Source organism: Rhamphochromis longiceps, linkage group LG23 (genome assembly GCF_057381845.1).
Source record: "Rhamphochromis longiceps isolate RC_006_pf linkage group LG23, R_longiceps_female_GT1.1, whole genome shotgun sequence".
Lineage (NCBI taxonomy): Eukaryota > Metazoa > Chordata > Actinopteri > Cichliformes > Cichlidae > Rhamphochromis > Rhamphochromis longiceps.
Window position 1 is genome coordinate 14,934,461 of NC_140578.1, and position 20,550 is coordinate 14,955,010.

At 39.3% G+C, this 20,550-nt stretch overlaps 1 protein-coding gene across 3 annotated transcripts in view; it reads right to left on the reverse strand.

The window, feature by feature from the left end:
• Positions 1-20,550, reverse strand: part of tgfbr3 (transforming growth factor, beta receptor III) — a 69,607-nt gene that overhangs the window by 39,291 nt on the left and 9,766 nt on the right. For all 3 annotated transcript variants that reach the window (XM_085397307.1, XM_085397306.1, XM_085397305.1), the window contains exon 3: positions 3,071-3,258. In XM_085397307.1, coding sequence (XP_085253433.1) covers positions 3,071-3,258 — 188 coding nt within the window. The remainder of the gene's footprint in view (positions 1-3,070; positions 3,259-20,550) is intronic.

The window sequence follows — 20,550 nt, forward strand, 5'->3', positions numbered from 1 at the left end:
TTTCACTGACAGTTAACATATCTGAATTACTGTACTGTCAATAAACAATGCTGCTGTATTTAGCCATAATTTTCTAAAATATGTTGGACAAAAACCGCAGATGCACAGAGGAGAAACTGATTACGCTGCAAGAGTGGTCTGAAGGCTTCATGTGGGAGTTCTATTTTGCCACAAAACCAGGATGTTGTCTTGTGTTGGAAATCACAGTAACTGTTGGGAAGCCAAGCTGACTACAGCTATTTTCCTACATGCTCCACCTTTTAAGCCAAACAGTATTACTGCTGAAAACTCAAAAGAGTTCTTTTGAAGTTTATATGTCATTATATAAACTATATATCAACTTATAAGTTATAAGTGACCTCAAGAATTTGCAGTAGAAACTGTCTTTTTTACAACTTTACTTGTTTTTTGAAAGAAGTAAAGGGTTTAGACGCTCTGTGGTCAAGGATTATTAATGAAGACCAATGAGGTCTTTTCTCCAACAGCCTTCTAAGTAAGAACATCCTTGCCCAAATGCAGACTAGGATGTTAAGATCCCCTTGTTTCACTTCCATTTTCTCACTGGATTATTGCCACCTCCGGTCACAAAAGATCAGGGGCAGATTGTGTCAATAAGACCATAGTCTGACGCATTGTTTGCCCTCCAACACGGTCCTGTTGAAGGCTGTCAGGAGCTGCTTGTATCTGAACAGGCCAATCTGTGCCCACGTCTCAGGTGGAAACAAAATCAAGGACCAGAGTGGGTAGAGGGTCTGGGTGTCCTTTAGGATATCTTATCTAATCATAAGCAGAAACCTCCAGTAACAGAGTGAGCTTCTGTAGGGCCACCTAATCTCAACCAGACCTGGCGTGACCTTCTGTAGCCAAGGCTGTAGGCAGGGGAACAGACAGCTGGATTTCTCCCTCCTCCGCGCTAGTCCTCACTTGACCATGGAGGTGATGGGTGATCGAAAGCTAGATAAAGTGATGCGTTTCACAGACTCTGTAACTAAGTCCTTTACTGTGCTATAAAGCTGTAGTTTTAAATACAGCAAATTAGAATAACATTCAACTTTTGTACACCACTTACAGAATAATCCAACTGTAGTTAAGCTAGTAGAAATTCAACACTGGTGATGTTTAGTGATGGACTTCTCACTGATCTTGAACTTAGAATAAATAAAGTCAGCTGAAAATAAGGATATATATCAAATGAGGATATATATCGAATAAGGAAACCAAAGGTGTGCTAAATTAGTTCTAGCAGACATTGCTGTTTGACTGTATTTATGAGTCATCATTTGGTCGATGATGACGTGCAGAAAGATCTCCTGAGAGCAAGTGACAACAAGATTTAAACAGTCAGTCTTGTGGGTTGCGAGCAACTTTCACAGCAGATAAAATATGGTTAGGATTGTTTGATTTTCCATACAAGTCTGTTCAAGCTTAAAACAGGAACGCTCTTTGTCATGTGAGTCTTAAATCCATACTAGGCATACTTTGACTTGCACTCTGTCTATTAAAACGCCAATCAGTTGGTCTGGGAATTACCTTAAGGTGAGGAATGTGCTAAGGCCAACAATCATAACTTTCAGCAGGTGAAGACAAAACCCAGTTCAGTTTGTTCTGTGTGAATACAATATCTATCTGCATGTAATCATAATCCACCCTGACACAGTAAATCGGGAAGTAGATGAAACGGAGCAAAGCCTTCAAACTTTGCAGGACACATCCAAAAAAATCTACTAAATGATTCCACAGAAATTCATAAATAAGAGCAGCTACAATTTGCATCGCGCTTATGGTAATCCCTGGTATTTGGGGTTCAAATTATTACAATTACAGTGATCCAGTGTAGTTTCTGACTGTGAAGGCCACGTGCACGTGTAATACTGAAGTCCATCATTTTTTCCATAAATACTGACTCGGTAACTTATCAACTGGATAATAATGTTTATCTTCAAGACTCGCAATGTAAACTCTGCTAGTCACTATAAAGGAACATAAATTCTTTCGACATTGCACCATTTTAGGTTTAATATTACATTACATTTTTCCTTAAAGGTGAGGCTTCAGTTGTTTTAGTTCAGTTTAAGCTTTGTTATTGGCCGAGTCATTCCTTTTATCGTGTGTGTGACGTACGCAGCTTTCGTCTCGTGAGTAGTTCACGACCAATGTGAAGTGTCCACCGACAGCGATGACTAAAACGTCTATAATAAGACATAAAGTGTCAAGATATGCATAAGTTTCCATTTCACAGCTATTTAAATGTTTCCCTCTCAGCCACCCAAATAACATTTCTTTATTTATGTGCTGATGAAGCATACCCACACACACACTGTGCTTCTGTACATTTGGCCTTGGCAACACTAATGCTTACATCAGCAACACAACTGCAATGACAAGTCTATACATGCTGCTTTTCACACTTCTCTAACAGAGGGGGATGAAGGTTTAAAACCTAGACACCGGTGTTTTGAAGGACGTGGGCCTGTGATTCATCTCCAAACTATTGCTGATGATTGGGACTCCAGCCACGAGATGTGCCGTTTAACACCCGAAGATAGGGAGCGGTTTTACAATTAACATCAAATACAGGAACACTATCGGTAGATGTGCTGACAGTTTAAATGAGTTTAAATGAGGCAAATGGTGGGAAAATACCAGGTGCTTAAATTACTTATCACTTTGTTAATTACTCACGCTAAAAAGGTGTTTCTTTGAAAGCTCACCTGATCATAATGTCTGACACTGTTTTTGTTTTTTGTTTAATGAGTGGAATCAATAAAATACAAAAGGCGTTCACTTTTGCCAAGAAGTCTCCTTGAAGTAAAATGGAAAATAACTGCAGCCATTATCAGAACTGAGAAAACTAGGGCAGTGGAAATATCAACCACAGCAGGTCTTACAATCTTCATCCAGCTTATGGCAGGTCACTTCTAATTTGAAATTCTTGCTAAATTGAAAAATTAATATAAATAAATCTATGAATATACTTTCTCTGCCTACTAAATTTTGATCAACATTAAAGCATTTACAGGTTAACTTAAGACAATTTAAGTTTCAGGTTCTTTGACTAAGGATGACTCACTTTTACTGGAGAGTTGTCTGGTCCCTCATGAGCATGTCCTCTCAGGTTGATGATGTGGACCTCCTCAGGCAAGCTGGTGGTGCCCCTGCTTGCACACCCTGACAGGATAGTGAAGCTCTTCAGCATGGCTTGCACTGGGTGTCCCGTCCCCACTGGCAGCAACTCACATGGGCTGCGAAACAGCGGTCCTGCAGCAGAGAAACAACGATTCTTGCAATAAAAATAAATATTAACCTTCCTGCCTTCTTGGGACCTTTTTGTGCCACTGCTATGTGTTAAATGGCTGCCATTTCCACTGTGTTCAGTGGAATATAACCAAACTTGCCACAGGATAGTTTTTACCTGTCAATGTTAATATTCCAGTGTGAATTCCTTAAATCAGCCTAAAATGGCTGAGCAGCAGAAATCCCCACACCCATCACCCTGGGGACCATTTTCTGCCCATTGACTTCCATTATAAACGCTATTTTTCAACCCCAAATTATCATCATATGATTTTATTTTTTCTTCTTTTCTTGGATGTCAATGAAGACTCAGGGCCTTGAAGTTTTAATTTTTAAATTGCAAAAAAAATGCAAAAAAAATAATGGCAGGTCAAAATGTATGTTGGTGCCAATCTTTGGTCCATCTAAAGGCCTACTTATAATGACAATCACATATTACTTCAACTGGTTTTTTGTGGAAATATTTAGTTTCGTTTTTTGGTTTTTGGGGCTTATAACACAGGGCGCTCATGTAATAACACTGGGATTTGAAGGGTTAAAACAACGAAAATATAATTAAAACTTTACATGAATATTTCAGGGAGAAGTAGTTTTACAAGGTTGGCTAATTTAAAGTGGAATAAAATATGGATATATGGTCTTTTTATGGCGTGGCTGAGAATGGTCCCTAGGGTGATGGGTGTGAGTTTTTTAAAGGATGGCAGGAGGGTTAAAGCATGTGTATGATTCAGAGCCTCATATATTGCTGTCAATTAAATCCAAGCAACATTCTTGAGGGCTTAAAAGGGAAACTAACCCACGAGTGACAAAAACTGCAGTCCCTCAAGTGGCCACTTGAGCAGGCCATACCCCATAGACTTGTATGTCAAAAAGCACAGCTTAACAGCAGAAAAATCCTATTTATAGCCTATTACAAAAGCATTTTACCTCTCTATATTTAAATGTCTCCTTCATAACTGCACAGGAAGCTTTTTTTAAAAATTATTCATTCACTTTAACTTACTAAAGTTAAATTTTTGTTTTTTAATCTTGACACAGGCAGCTGTAGTTGCCACCTTGTCCTCACAGAACAATATATTTCATCTGTTTATGCTGTCGGTGCCTCTTGGAGAATATCTGATAGGATAATCTGGCCAATAATACGTAAGTAGCCTGTGCTCCAGTTTTTTTGTTAGTAAAATGCTTCTATATTATTAGTCTGTTACTGAGCATTTATTGTCAGATATGTCTGTTTATTAGACCTTACTAACCTTTTTAGTGTGAGCGCATAACTTAGTACTCCAACCTCTCATCCACTGTAGTCCACAGGTGGTTTAGCTTGACTTTTTTTAATGCTAAAATTGGATTTTATGAGGTGAAACTTTTTAACAATCATCAAATGCTAAAAAAAAACCAAAAAAAAAAAAACAAAACTACATGTCAGTAGAATGACTGGATACATTTGTTTTTCTGATTCCCCTACAGTCTAGATTTTTCCTCTAAATGGTGCCATGTTATGCACTCTAACTGTATGTATGCTGAGTAACATGAAACACAAAAGCATCATCATCCCTAAATATAAATGCCCTAAAGTAACTTCACCGATTTCCTGCAATGGTTACATTTAACATTCAACAAGAACCAGGGTTTGCAGTCCACATCTTTTAGAGTCTGAGCAAAGGTCTACAGTAATGATTTAGTTCATACTTTACAACTTTGCATATGTCAGCAAGAAAAGAGCAATTTCCTGAACAATCAAAACATCTGGTGAACACTTGTGGTGTAACAAAACTGCATAAACTAATTGTTGTTAAGGTCAGTCAGTAGGTTTTACCGATCTGAAATCTGAAATCTTTCTATTCTTAAAATCGGAAGTCTTATTTACTGCGAACCATCCCTTGTAGTTGATATCATCCTAACCTGATGCCCACAGTGTGGTTTGAGCCAATGCTAACTGACATTGGATCAGATACAGATGTAGAGAAAGAACTGTTCATGCTCATGTTCACATAGTGCGCAATTTAAGGTTGCCAGTAAACCCAATCTGCATGTTTTCAGACTGCAGCAGAAAACCCATGCAGACACAGTGAAGCCATCCAAATCCAACAAAGAAGGCCCCCAGCTGACTGGGCTCCTTACGGACTGCTAGAAGATCGTGCATTTACTGACTGGCTGAAAGATATAGGCCTTCTGTGGGATTCACAGACCATAGTCACCACCTTAGTCCATTTGCTTATTGCCCAAGTTGTTCCCACACATAGACTTTACCTGGGCTGGCCAAGTGTCTTCGGAGTCCTTTATTCTTTTAGTCTTTTATTTTATTTTGTTTTATCTGTCCGAGAGAACAACGCCATCCACGAACAGACAACCCTCTCACTTTTTATTTTAAAGTTCACCTGGTGGTAACCAGTACTGCTCTAGAGAACGCCTTGTCCCTTAAATTCCACTGCCTGCAGCTGATATCAGTAGTCCTTGTTCTGCTCTGGGGACTGACTTTGAGTTGGAGGGCCATTCTTACCAGGACTAAGTAAAGCTATGAGGCTGCGAAGAAGGACAGGGACTACTGTCGCCAGCTGCAGTCCAAGAAAATGAATTTGAAGTTCAGTGACAGGACAAGAGACTCACTAGAGAAGCAGTGGATTTTAAGCACAGTTATTTGTTTGTTTGTTTCAAAAAACTACCAAATATAAAACTGTGTTTATTATTGTTTATCATCATTTACTTTTAGGGTACCTCCTTTTGTCCCAGTATACAAAATTAAAGACATTTATATAAGGATTTTTGTCTTGGTTTCCCCATCATTTTTAAAGCATGTCATACAACTGTCAACTCTCAGTAATTAAATGTTCACATTAATACGTTTTTGGCAACGGGGGAACTGGATGTACACATATCTCTTTTACTTTCCAGTAGATGTTCGGAGTTCAGTCAGTCTGGCTATGCTTTCTCTTCTGCACAGTCAGCTATAATGAACATTTCTATCATCCATTAATGCTGCAATTCCTTGACCGGCACAATGGTTCGTTTAGATTCACATGACTGCACTTACCATTCACACTCTTGCATGATATGCAACTTCTATTCATAGGCCACAACCTTTGTGGTGGTTAACTAACCTAACCGCAGCCTGACAATTTCCTATGCTATAAATTTCCTTTACGTTTTAAGTGAGTATGACCCACTTAAAAACAATGAGGGTGCAGTTTGCAGATGCACAAACCTCAAGTGGGACTCGGGGTGGTACAAGAGAATTTGTTCCGAGTGAGGTAACAAACAGCACTTTTACATTAGAAGGTCAAGTACACTATGAGAAAGAGTTTGGCCAAGTATTTTTTTTTCTTGGGGTCAGACCTCACAGGCTTGTGCCAGCCAAGGCCCGCTCACATTTCAAACACATCACACTAAACACGCAAAGGCTGCCAACAGCAATCAGATGGAACATTTGGAAATAATTAAAGTCTAAGTGAAAGACAGTTTGATAACAATGTTAAACTCTCCAACTGACTCCAAAAACACAGCGCCTCAGCGGTGGGGTACAGCTAGGGGGAAAGGGTTTGGGGTTTTTTTTGTTGCTCAGAACACATAGCTATTGTTTTCTCTTTCTGTGCCGCCAAATAAGCCTATGTTGGATCAGCATAAAGCCAGAGATCATGTATGGCATAGTTTCCCTCTCCTTGTTGTGAGGAAAACATCAGAGAATTTATTATTACCATGTTTTTCTCAAGAGATAAATCCCAAACTCTTCACAGACAGCCTCAGCCTGGACTTTATGTTGCTATGCTCTTGTTTCTCGTGAATTTACTACAAACCCAGAAAGATTATCTTTAACTCTTACTGAAAGGATACATATATTAAAATACGGTAAGGTCTTACTATAGCGATAAAACCACCAGACCTAATGGCAAAAACCTGTGGTGCATCAGTACGTCAACCCCCGCCTAACCCCCCTCGCTTTTCCTCCCAGCGGGCCGAAGCCTATTCCCTCCCCAACCATGTCAGCACGCCTCACTCCCACAAACACGTCCGAGGGCACTTCAACTCACTTTTTCCCCTCACACATGGAGAATAACAAACAACTGCCAGACAAACAAAGAAAAACACACGTCTTTCTGGGAGACTGCCAAAAGATTACAACAGCTGCTGGCCAATGATGTGATTTTGTAATTGTTTAAAAATACAGCAGAACAGAGAGACTTATGGGAGAAAAGAGCAACACATGGATAGAAAAGTAGGACATTCACGGTGACATTGGTTTTGTTTTTGTACAAAAAGGCAAGATCAGCCAGTCGGTTGCAAATCTGTACGAAACCTAAGCAAAAAAATAACAAATAAAAGTCACCAGATCTGTGTGGAAATAGCCAGTGATATTTATTATTCCCAGAAGATGATGATGTCTCTGGCCAATTATCATAGGCAAAATGTTCTCATGACAAAGTATATCGACAACTAATGTTTTCAACAATGAAAAATACAGCAAATAGTCATGCTCCCAGGGGATGCATGGATGATCACACTAAGTTTCCACAGAAAATATTTAAAACTTAGAGGAAGACTGAGTCAAGTGAAAACCAAAACCCCCGGCTCCAAAATACATGTTGTTGGATAAATGGGCAAATGTTTTACAAAAAAAGCTTAGAAACAAGGGTGTCTGTTCACTAAAGTCTTGGTGTGTTTCATTAAAAAACCGATCTATGCAGTGACAAGGCTTAGCTAAGATGTTATCATGTTATTGGTTCATTTTATTTCATATAAGGAAAGGTGTGACACCATGAGAGCAGCGGGTTACAGGATTCATCGTGCTTCCTGTGTTAGCGCAGTTCTGGTCAGAGTGACGAACTATAAAAAAACAATTCGCTGTATAGTGTTGCAAAAACTAAAGATTCTCTGCAAAGCCAAAGTGTGAACAGCAAAGGACCAAACATGATCGCGCATAAACACGAGGAATTATACACTTCAGACAAAGCGAACTAGTAATAAAAGTATTTGTGAATCAAATACATTAAATGTGTGTTTTGTCAGAGGATAAGCTCCACCCATTTTTCCTGTCACCTCTCCCCTTTCACCACAACCTATTTTAGCCCTGAAAAATGTTCATAATTTGTCCCATGGGCCAGTTTTCAGATAAAAACTGTGCATTAATATCGAATTAGCCTCTTCTTCTGTGCAACATCATGAGTCATTTCCAGGACACCGTCTAAAGATATCCATCATAACTTCTAAACTGTAACACCTCTTGTGGAACAAGTCCGATGTCTTTTAACGAATACGAACTAGTTTAGGTGACACTGATCTAACAGTGTCACACAAATAGAGAGTGCACTGTTTGATCAAACTGACACAAACCGTATCATGCATGTCATTACCATCAGCATACAACCACAGTTGACATCAAAAGTTATACAGGAAATAAAACGAGCATCTGTTGGCCCCACCACAGCGTGGTGTCTGCTGTCACCTTTCCTGTCTGCCTTTCTCCCCCGCATCTGTCTCCCCTTCTCTCCATCCACCTTTCTTTTCCCTCAGTCTTTGGTGGCAGGCAGAGTGTGTCCTGTCCAGCTGCTACTAGTGACTTTAGCTGGTCAGGCAAAACACCCACAGCACAGGAATGAGAGAAGCCGTTGTTCACTCGGTCTGAAAAGCAAGTCTACCAGACACTCTGAAGAATACATCCTTAACCCATCTCCAAAATTTTTAAAACACTACAAAATCTCAGACATACTGCAAAAGGCAAAGCCCTCCATTATTCTGTAACTCAATCTCACTCCAGTCAGCCATATCAAATTGATCTTGCAAACTACATAAGAAGAAAAGAGCAGTAAATATTCACCTTGAATCCTGACAATTCTTTGTTGCAGTATCATTCAAAGTAGGGCTGGGCCATACTGTACCGTTCACGGTAATACCGGTATAATATTGGGCAACGATAAGAAAATGAAATATGGGTAAAACGCGCATGCACAGTGCCTTTGTTTTCATACCCACATAGCGGAAAAAGCATGGCGGCGACGGAGAATGAGAAGGGCGAAAGCGGATCGTTGAATGAAACGGATGAACCAGAATTGGTTTGTAAAAATGCTGCAACTTCAGTGGTGTGGAACTGGTTTAGCTTTCATCTGTCAGATACGCAACAAAGCACTATTTTTGGTAGAGCATGCTAGCGGGCCGTTGTTATTACCGTGTTTTTTGGAAAATACGGCACACTTAAAATCAATCCTTTGATTTTTCTGAAAATCGACAGTGCCCCTTATAATCCCGTGTGCCTTATGTATGAACTCTGGTTGTGTTTACTGACCTCGAAACGATTTTATGTGGTACACGGCGCTCGAAAATCTCTCAAATGTTTTAGTACAACTTTGCTAAGCTACGAACCCGCACAGCTTGATGGATTGTCGGAGCATTGCGACTATCGTAGGCAGGAGCCTGGCGGAGTGATATGTACTGTGCTTCAACATAATATTACCGTATTGCGTGTGTATAGCCTCTTTTTAAGTTTTGTGGGTATTATACATGGTTATGCTGAGGATATGTCGGCCAGTTTCCACTGGAAATGCCTTTTGGTTAAACTGTCAGCAAGGAATTTGCATTTGCACTGTTAATTTTTTATATAACTTTAATGCACATAAAAAACAGCTGCTTTTTTAAGTGAATATACGTTGTTGGGGTTTTTTTTGCACTAATAAAGTTGTGGAGTTGTAAAGTATTTTGTGTCATATCAATTATATCGTCAGTTATATCGTTATCGCAAATTTTCAAATGTATATCGTGATAAATATTTTTGGTCATATCGCCCTGCTCTAATTCAAAGCAAAGTCTATTTCTCACAGGCCTCTCTCTGAAAAGAAAACACCTGCAATAAATGAAATTTAAGAACCAACAGCTACAAGGACAAGACAGCTAAATCTTCATTAACACCTCATCATCCTAATCCTTCCCATGTCGGATCACAACCCAAATTCATTAAAAAAAAAACTATGATTTGAATTCAAATTTCTTTGCGTACAAAGTTACAAGATTAAGATCTTTAAAACGTGTTTATTAAATTAGTTTAAATGGTTAATATCGTTCACCTTTGCACGCTTGTATTTTCTGACAATGTGTTAACAGACGAACGATCTGAAACTGAAAGAGAAAAAAGAAACCATTTAGTCCACCTGCAGTCTGAACTACACACCTAACCACCCACTGACCTCCCAACACTGTGTTCTGCTCTGCGGTTCACTCATCTACAACACTGCATTAGCAGATAGTCCTCTGTTGTAACAGGGCTCAGGGGGAGGGTTTGACAGCTGGCATACCTAAAGCAAAAAAACAAGGGCTCAGGAATAGATCAGACTTTATTTAGACAATAGGGTTTATCTGCAGATGGATGTTTTGGGCTGCTGTTCAGAGTCCTGCTGATCAACACTGAAATCTATGGAGAGCCACAATTAAACTAAAGATTACTATTCATCAGAAACTTCTTCGCAGGCAGCTTACAAGCTTATTATAAAGTATTATGCATCAGCACCGGCAACTACTGCAAATGTCACAGCGTCGAAACCACATGTAATAATATAAAAAGATTGTGGTTTCATTCTGAAAGTGAGAAGTTCTACACAGACAGAGACACATGGCAAATAACTTTCACCGCTACGTTTGTTCCCGTTTACTCTACGTGGGCACACACAGGAAGATGTTGTGACGTGGATTTGTTTGAAATACTTCGTTAAATACTATCTTGATGCTTCCCCTACGATTTACCACGACAGAGGCAGCGTTTATAAAAGATTGTGAACAGATAATTTAGTATCTGGCGATGTGATGCTGAACTATGTCACTGTAGCATATATTTGAGCAAACTGCATCTAAAATGTACCTTTTTCAAAATTTGTTGTTCTGGTTCTGGCCAGGAATAAAACAGGAAAATATAAATGGCAGAAAAAAGAAGCTGAGCCTGGCAGAAACTGTCGAGAAACTTTTCTGTGTTTAAAGTAGAAACATTGTTTAAAGAGTTTATCTCGTGTCACGATGGCAGAAAGAGAGTAGTCAACAACACATTTAGAACAAGAAAAAGGTTTCTCCAAGTTAGACTGTTGGGGACGTCGTAGCTTCTGTGTAGGTCTCTTGCCTGTAAGTTCGCTGATGGACTTAAAGTATGTTTCGGCTGCAAACTACTCAGTTTCCCCTCCATCGCCACCTCAAAATGTACTTATTTATCTACAGGGCTCTAGAGTGCGACCAAATTTTTCAGCGGTGCGACTAAAAAAAAATAAAATATTTGGTTGCACCTGTGCGACCAACTGTTCGGGTAGCAAAAAATAAAAAATAAAAAATAAAAAATCTGCAACCTTCCCTGTGGTCAACAACAGACACACATTATGCCCCTATCGTGGACTAAACCAATCAGAGATAGTAAGGGGCGGGACCTCTCTGATTGGCCGTGGTCCAGTTGAAAGTGCAGGTGGAAGTGGGAGGTGAGTAGCTTGAATAAAGCGATATCAATTCATTAAATCCTGAATCGACTTTTAAATATAACTGTGTTTTGCCAGAAACGCCAGATTCTCAGATTAAAGCTCACAAAACCATTTCAACAACAACCAAACAGCAAATGAGAGCAGGTACACGGATTCCACACAAAGACGTAAACACAGAGGACCGACGCATCAGAATCAACTTTGTCTTTCTCGGGTTTCTTACCTGACGGCCCATAGACGGACACGCTGTCGGAGCTTAGCGATTCTGATGCGTCCGGTCCGCGCTGTGTTTACGTCTTTTTGCGCTGATTCTGAGCTGCAGGTTTTGTCTCTCCAACCAAAATTCACCGAGCCAGCAGCAAAAGAAGCAGCAAACTGCGCTTCACATTTGATCAATGTCGTCATGAATTTTGCTGTTTTGCTTCCACGACTATTAAAATCACACTTCATGCACAGCTAGCTCTCTCTCTCTCGATCTCTCTCTGTACTTCAAGAACAGTTTCCCGTCTCCAATCTCCGTTTTCTGTATTATTCATTCGCTTATTACCCACCAGTCTACCGTTGTTTACAGCGCTGTCGGCTGCTGTCTTTTTCTTTTTCACTTAAATGACCTCTGACAAGAAAGCCTATTTTTTCTGTTGTTCAATACTGAAGAAATTTAAACTTTATATGCAGAACATTGTAGAATATTTTTAAGGTTATCTGCTATAAAAAGCCAGACCAGGAAAATCTCCTTCATGTTTTTCTGTGTTTTATTCTCAGTTACTTTCACACAAAGGCATCTGCTGTGATGTTCACAATTCTGATGAAGTCAGTACTGATAAATGATCAGAATTATAATATTTCTGACTGTCTGAGGCTAAGTTGAATCGAATCGGGACTTTGAAAACCGGAATCGAATGGATTATAGAAATCAGTGATGATACCCAGCCCTAGTGAGCAGCCTAGGCACGACAGAAGTGGATGTAGCTGTAATAGGAAAAGAACTATTGCTAACTTTTCTGTTAAGTTAAGGCCTGATGCTTCTGAAATTCATAGCCAGTGCTCTGACACGGTGTCATCAATCTTTGAATGCTGAAAAAGCACAGTGTATCCAGAAAAACACATATTATATAAATTATTATAAAATTTGTGTGCGCCTAACTTTTGTGCCGGTGGTAAAAAGTTAGTCTAGAGCCCTGATCTATTAGTTTATCTGGTTTTTAACTGAATTATAATGGAAGTTAAGTGATCAGTGAGGCCTGCAGTATAACAAAATAAGTCAATTTTAACACTGAAATATGCAAAGCAAGGCTCTGGAGTCCCAGACTAAAAACATGGAGCTGAAAATTAGCACAATATGGTGATCAGTATTTGCAGAGTTCACAACCAGGGCTTCCTGCAGAGTGACTGATTCTACGTGAGAAAAGCACATGAACATGAAAGAGTAGCACCAATGACTGACACGCACTTTAACCTGCTACCTTTTCTCCTTACCACCCCCTGGTTAGATGTTTATTTCTTCAGTTATGCCTTTTTGAGGATTAGTGTCAAATATACAGACACTGAGCCTAACAGAAACGTTGGATATAGTGTGACAAGACCGTGTGCAGGACAAATTTATTTTCTGTAAAAAGATATTAATTATATTCTTTTATTTTTCTTCACTGTCTAAGCGTCACTGTGATAGTATTAGAGCTCAGATAGGAAGTGAGCATATAAATCCATATTAAGAAGGGAGAGACTGTGCAAATACTCACTTTTGATATATTTAAACAATGTGAGGTCCAAGCAGTGATGTCACTAGACACTTTTCACAGTCCTTGGCAGGCTACTTTTGGACCTCATTTGTTATACACTAATATCTCTTTCAGATATTTTGTTCCAATTCAGCAGATTATTTTTCCAGACTATTATGTGATAACGTATAAAAATCCTGCTCTTGTTTTTATATATTCCCTGACTACAAGCTTCCTCAAAAAAAAAATTTTAAGTGAAGAAAACCAGTCTCTATATAATTTGACATTGTGCAGAGTACTGGTTGCTTTGCAGTTTGAAAATCTGTCCTGTTGCTTTCAATTAATAGAACCAGCCTCATGCTTAAAATAACTACAAAAACACCAGGGCAATTGGAGTGGAATTGCAAGAATTTAGAAGAAATAATAAAATAAGATGGCCTGGAGGTAGAAACAATGTTGTAATTATGTTGTAATGCTCTAAATTTTTCTGTTTTTTTACTATAAACAAATATAGTAGATGTCTGTATCACACATATCTTTGTTTATTCCAGTAATAAAATGCATAGAAACATAGGGTAAAAAATATATAAGTGCAGAATTCACATAATGTTATCGCTATCAGATCTAAATCTGGTTGCAACACATTTATTTCATCTATAAAACATATACAGTTGGGTATACTATGAACAAGAGAATAATTTCTCACAATGCCATCTTGAGATAACATACATGTATAGCCACATGTATATCATAGAGGCTGTCTGGGCATTGTACTGAATTTTTTCACATTATGCAACGTATTGTAACTTGTGGTGACTAATTAGTTACCCAGAGCGTGACAGTGTTGAAATCATGACTACGTTTGATAGCAAGGTGATTGCACAGGTCACCAGATAGGAGACAACCTTTCTGCAAACAGTAGACCTAGACTGACTGCAGTAACCTTCAGAGAGATCTTCGAAGGTTTGCAAATAATTGTTATCTAATTTATAAATGCAGACAGATTGCCAACATGTTCCCATCAGTCTGAGTAAGTGTTTGTTAATGAGCACACTTGAGGGCACTTAACTCAACTGGCTGCCAGCTAGTTGTATGCTAGTTCATAGTCCTATAAAGCACGCCAGTTGGTGAGCAAAAATGTAATGTCAAACTGTTAAATTTGAATTTTTGTCTACATAGACATCAACAGATATGTGATGTTCGATGATTCATCGCAGTTAATTGCTGTATTATCGGAAACACATTGAATTTAATTGCCAACATGACCTCAATCAAATTGCAGACTGATACCTGACTGTCGTACGATAGCATTTATGCAAGGCTTTAGAGACAATTTTAGTATGCTTGATAATCTCATTTTTCAGCAAACAAACAGTTAAAGTAAGACTTGGTCTTATTCTGTAAAATAGATACTGACAGAGCTGAACTCTTAAAGAATAATTTGCAGATGAAAAAGATGCTAAATCGCAATATATGTTACTGCAATACTCAGCACATTGGAAAATGCTAAAAATCAAAATAACATCATTTCGACTGTATGTATAATGTCGTGATAATATCGTATCGTGGCGTGTCTGGTGATTCTAATGTCCAGGATGATGATTTCAAATGTCTTTGTTTATCCAAACAACCCTAAGCTAAAAAAGGCAGGTTGCTAATGATGTTTGCTCCTTTAATGACCAATTTATTCATGTAGACAAACTTCTTCTGTCATAGTCCCTGTGGCTGTCCGGCTGACTCATTAAGGCTACATGTGTTATTGTTTTTGTTTCGCTCTCGCTCTCTCTACCTCTCCTGCCTCCTCCCCTGCCTAGGCGGAGCTCACCACAAGCTCCTGCATTTGGCCACACACCTGCAGGCAATTACACACCTGCAGGCAATTACACACCTGCAGGCAATTACACACCTGAGGCTCACCATCCAGCAGTTTCGTGGGCACTACTTAAGGTGGTGGCTCAGAGCTTCTCATTGTTGGACTGTTGTACAGACTCACGTTAGTGTAAGCCTGGCTTTGACTTTCTGTTTGTAAATAGATTTCCCTGGGCCCGTCCCTTGAGCCTTTCTTGAATTCCCGAGCGTGAGTGTTTGACTGAGCAGTGTGGCGAGTTTTTGCGTGGAGCGTGTTGGAGTAGGAGAGCGGAACGAGTGTGCGTGTGTGGAGCGTGGAGCACCGAGCGAGTGAAGAGACCCTTCCCTTGGATCCCCGGGCCACTGATCTTTCCCCACACTTTGTATATAGTTTACTTGGTGTTTGTAAATAAAAGACTGTTCATTTCAATCTTTCCGTCTGCACTTGAGTCCGTTCAGTCAGCCCAGACACGGTCAAGATTGTGAAACATGTATATGAATTTTTACAATTAGAAAACTACCCCCTGTGAGTGGTGCATCTGACGTCACAGCCCTCTTCTACCATACAAAGAAATATACGCCCCCGTTTCCACAGAATGCACTTTGTTGCTTTCCACAGCATGGCACTGAGCCAACCACTTGGGTACAGGAAGTGATGTCAGTCTGTGTGCCAGTTAGGGACAAATCTGATATTCCCACAAAGCCATTTCCAAAGATAAACATACAGAACCGTTCCCCTGTGTGTGTACACATCCTAATTCAGTTGCCAGTATTTCTTCAACAATTCTGACTGTGTTTCTTCAAATGCAAAAGTAAGGCAGCAGCACTGATACACACATTCACTACACAGATAGACAAAAGAGCCGTGGAATAATGTTAAGAAAAAGCCAAGTTAATTAAAATGTATGAAGAAGCATAGAGGTGTATCTTTGAGATATGCCTGTTCCCCTGGGAATGGGATTAAATGAATTGTTATATCTTTCCTTCTTACTGCAGGGCATAATTCCCATGGACCATGAACCTTAAAAACCAGTTTAGAGAACATAATATTCTACCCGCTTTTGTTTTCCTAAGGGGGTTTGGACTAAAGAATCACTAGCTCTGCAGTGTTGACATAAGCACAGCCCACTCACCCCTGAACCTTGAGCCACTACTACAGGAAGTGAGTAAAGCCTTTCATAAGGGTAGTGTAAGTTCACTTCACCGGCCCTCCTATGAAAAGGATTTATCTCTGGATTGTAAAACTTGGAGGCATGAGAGGAGGAAGCTGGAATGGGATGAAGAGAGGAGGGGCAGGGGTGAGCCTGAACGCCATTAGGGAAGTCATAAACTTCGCCATCAAAGTGTGAAGTCTGAAGTTAGATATCCCACAAATCTGTCTGTAACTCAATATCACCCAAACAGTCTTTATTGGTAGATTCATCTCTGCAGCTGGCATACAGTAGAAAACACAGCTAAATCAGACACTCATTTCACTGGATTATATTTTATCTACTGTTTGAAGGGAGTAAGGATATGCAAGCAAAGCTTCTTTTAGTTCCTAAGTATGTTAACAGGTGTTGAGATAATAAATTAACTTCCTTTGGATGTAAACTTCGACGTTGAAAGGCAAGTATGGTCCTATCATTTTGAAGGTTTATGTTCAAGAGTGGCCAAATAAAGGGAAACTTACTTTAAACCAGATCAATACTTACTGCTAGCGCCATTTTTAACTTAAGTACACTTAAGTTAAAGTGTACTTAAATAATGTTACAAAGGGCTAAACAATAAGAAACTTCAATAAGTGAAAAATGAATTTCATAGAGTAAAAATTATTTTAATATAAACAGGAAAAAACAAATACTGCATATTAAAAATAGGTTGAAGTAAAAAATAGTTTTTGCAAAGAGATGTCGAGTTCAACTGCCTGCGATCTTCAGGCAGAGAATTCCACAGTCGTCGGGCCTGAACTGCAAAGAACACCTTTAATGACCAACGACTCTTTGGGGCTGCTAACATGCGTCAGGCAGTAACCAGTGTTCATATGCCGTAATCACTTCTGTCTCTTCAAATGACCCCAAACTGACTCAAAGCAGTTTATATCAAGACCCAACATGGTGAAGGACTTCTTTGTTCTTGTCACTCAAGACGGTTCTTTTTTAGTGTTGCTGTATTTTTAAGACAAGTGTCTTGTGGTGGAATGAATGCAGACTTAATCAGATGACTCCCCGAAGGCATCTGTACGTTGCATAACGATCTAAATAGCATAATATAAGACATCAATCTACCAAATAATTACAGAGAAAGAAATGGGTTCAGGTAAGTGACTGATTTGACTGGTCCTTCTAGAAACAAGTTTTGCCACTTGGCCACCGCTTTAACAGTTAATACAACCATGTATCTAATTAATGAGGAGGGAGCCTAAACTTGAATTTCAGTAGTGATTGGCATATAAAAACAGTTCAGACCTGATGCAAACCTCTCCAAAAGTTTGGTGAGTATGCCCAAAAATAAGATTTACAATGTTTTCCCACGGCAGGTTATACTTCTACATATAACATATCTACAAACATACAAACATAGACGGCATTAGAGGTTTATAAGCAGCTCGAACCAGACTGCCAGCATCATGAGCATATTTGGATAATCCCACCAGAATTCTTAACAAAATATTCTAATTCACATTATAGATACCGTAAGTCTGTCACCACACAGCTGAACCTGTTGAAACCTGAAACCTCTACTGCACTATGCATCAACACAGCAACATAAATGGATAACATTTTTCACAGTTGGGTTGCTGATTAGCTTTTTGGGGGCAGGATTGTTTTATTCAGGATTCTTTAAATTATGAATAGAAGGATTTCTCTTAGCTATTTTCTGATATATCAGTATCATCATTTCTAATGACCAATAGATGTAAAAAGTAAAGAAGAGATGAGAGAAACACTCTTTAATAATGTTATGGGTGTTGATGTTGTAAAGTTTGGTCATGTTTAAGTTAGAAGGTTTTTCTTTGTAAATGCAGATCTGAAAAGATACTTAACAGCTTAGTGTAGCTATGATTTATGTAGTATATAACATACTAGGTACTGATAGTGAGACTGGTCATTATTCATCAGCCCTGACAGATGTAGGAGGCTCATGTTGGTAAGTGATCAAAAAAAAACAAAAAAACATGACCACTTACAAGCAGCATATGAAGTCACAGGCAAGCAGGCAAGATGGAAGCGGGTACATTTCTGCCTACCTCTCCATGCAGGCATAAATCAGAGGTCTTTGAAGAGATGGAAGACAAGGCTAATTCCCAGAGGAACACAGGAGCCACTGTGTAAAGTGAGACAGCTGGGGGAGACCGAGCATATGACTAAAGACTGGCTGTGCTACCACTGTATGTCTTTACTGATGGGTGCTGACATGTGCTGTCTGGACCTATAACATCAAAGCAAATAAGTTGTCAACTCAATCAAGAAACAAGAAGTGGCTTTTCATATATATTTAAAGAAGTTGTGAATTTTCCAACTCTGGGACTAATGTAGGCTAGCTTACCTTATCTTTAATAGATAACATCAGCTGAGAATTATACACAAAATAATACAGTAACAGTAAAAAACAAAAATGCAAGAAGGAAGAGTCCTATAATGCTATAACAACAGCAACACAAGCACTGCTACAGTCTGTTACACTGAAATACCATAAGTGGCGTGCAACAGCCATCAGCCAACCCAGCACAAATCAGTTCTCAGCAGTACTGAAACTACCCAAGCAGTACAACATTTACCATGCAATGGAGAGAAATGTCTGTCTTGCAGCTCCAAGGGCAGCTTTCTCATCAATCATAGATGCCTTCAAAAGCCGAGTTTTTGACAACAGCTCGGCGGGGGTTTGGGAACAGCCACATCGTCTGCATTCACAAAGATTTAGACGTAGTTGTGGAAGCAGAGAGGTGTGCCCTGGGGTCTTTCTTCTTGTCCCACTAGATATCAGACTCGTTTCATTTGTGCTGGATCATCTGCTTTGCCAGAACTCTCAATGTAAAGTATTTAATACAATCCACCCAACAGATTTAATAAAAAAAATAAATCTGGCAGATGGACTGGGGATCAAGTGGAGATGAAATGTTTAAGTTAAAGTGCAGTGTTTTAGTTTAATAACCGCAATGTCCCCGTTATACAAAGAGACAACATTCTAAAAATAATTTTGATATAAAAATCAAAATTTGAAAGAGTGTGTTAAATAGACTATAGACAAAAAAGGAAAAACTGGGAGCCGGCATGCTGATCAGGATCACAAGGAAAGTGTTTCTAGGTATCAATGATAGCCATCCTTAGCCTCCTCAATCTGACATCTGAATTTACACAGGCACACACCCTTACTTACCCGTTAAAATCATAAGTCTTGCCTAGTTAGGCATATTTGGAGGGGAATTTGCCAAAGCAATAAATAACATGAACTTGTTTAATCAATCATATAGCAGCCCAAAATGTCTTTGTTCTTGTGATATTTTATAGAACTATCACTCATATGTGATAACAGGGGCTTTTGAGAAGCAGCAGGCTGCCATCAACAGAAGGCAAAGGCTGAAACAATGCTGGTCCTTTGTGCCAGTAAGTAAGCCCAGTGCAAGAGAGCCAAAGAGGTGGAAAGGGCAAGTCAGACGGCATTTTCACACACACTGGAAGAGACTACATTCCACTGGGCTTCAACTTTACAAAGGGGAGGGCAAAGAAGAAAAATGACTTGTCAAGTGCCATGTTGTCTCATGTATTAACATGCACAAAGGAGGCTTGGGAGAGCCTCTTAACTGGACAGTTAAAAAACAGAAAGTGTGATGAATAATTGGCCAGTTAGAGAAGACCACAGACAATGAATAAGCAAAGAAGATTTTCAACAAATAAATCAATAATCATGCAGCTGAAATGAGCTCCAGCCTCCCTGTGATCTTGAATTGGATAAACAAATCTTAGGATTTTTTTTCTTGTTTTCTGTTTTGCAGATGCACTATTACAGTGCTTTTTAAGTGTATAACAGCTCACTACAAGCTACTTCAGAACTACTTTCTCTGTCAAATTCTGAAAATCAAGTGGAAAGCATATGTTTGTGATCTATAGCACGGATCAAGCTCTGAAGGTCTTACTGTCATTTTTTGGAAGTCACCCCTGTTTTTAAAAGGGATTATTCCAAAACTGCGACATGGTCTTTCATCAGGACTCATCTGGTGGAAAAGGAGTGGGGAAGGTGAGGCCCCAGGAGGGGTGAGTCTGTTGAAAGACACAACC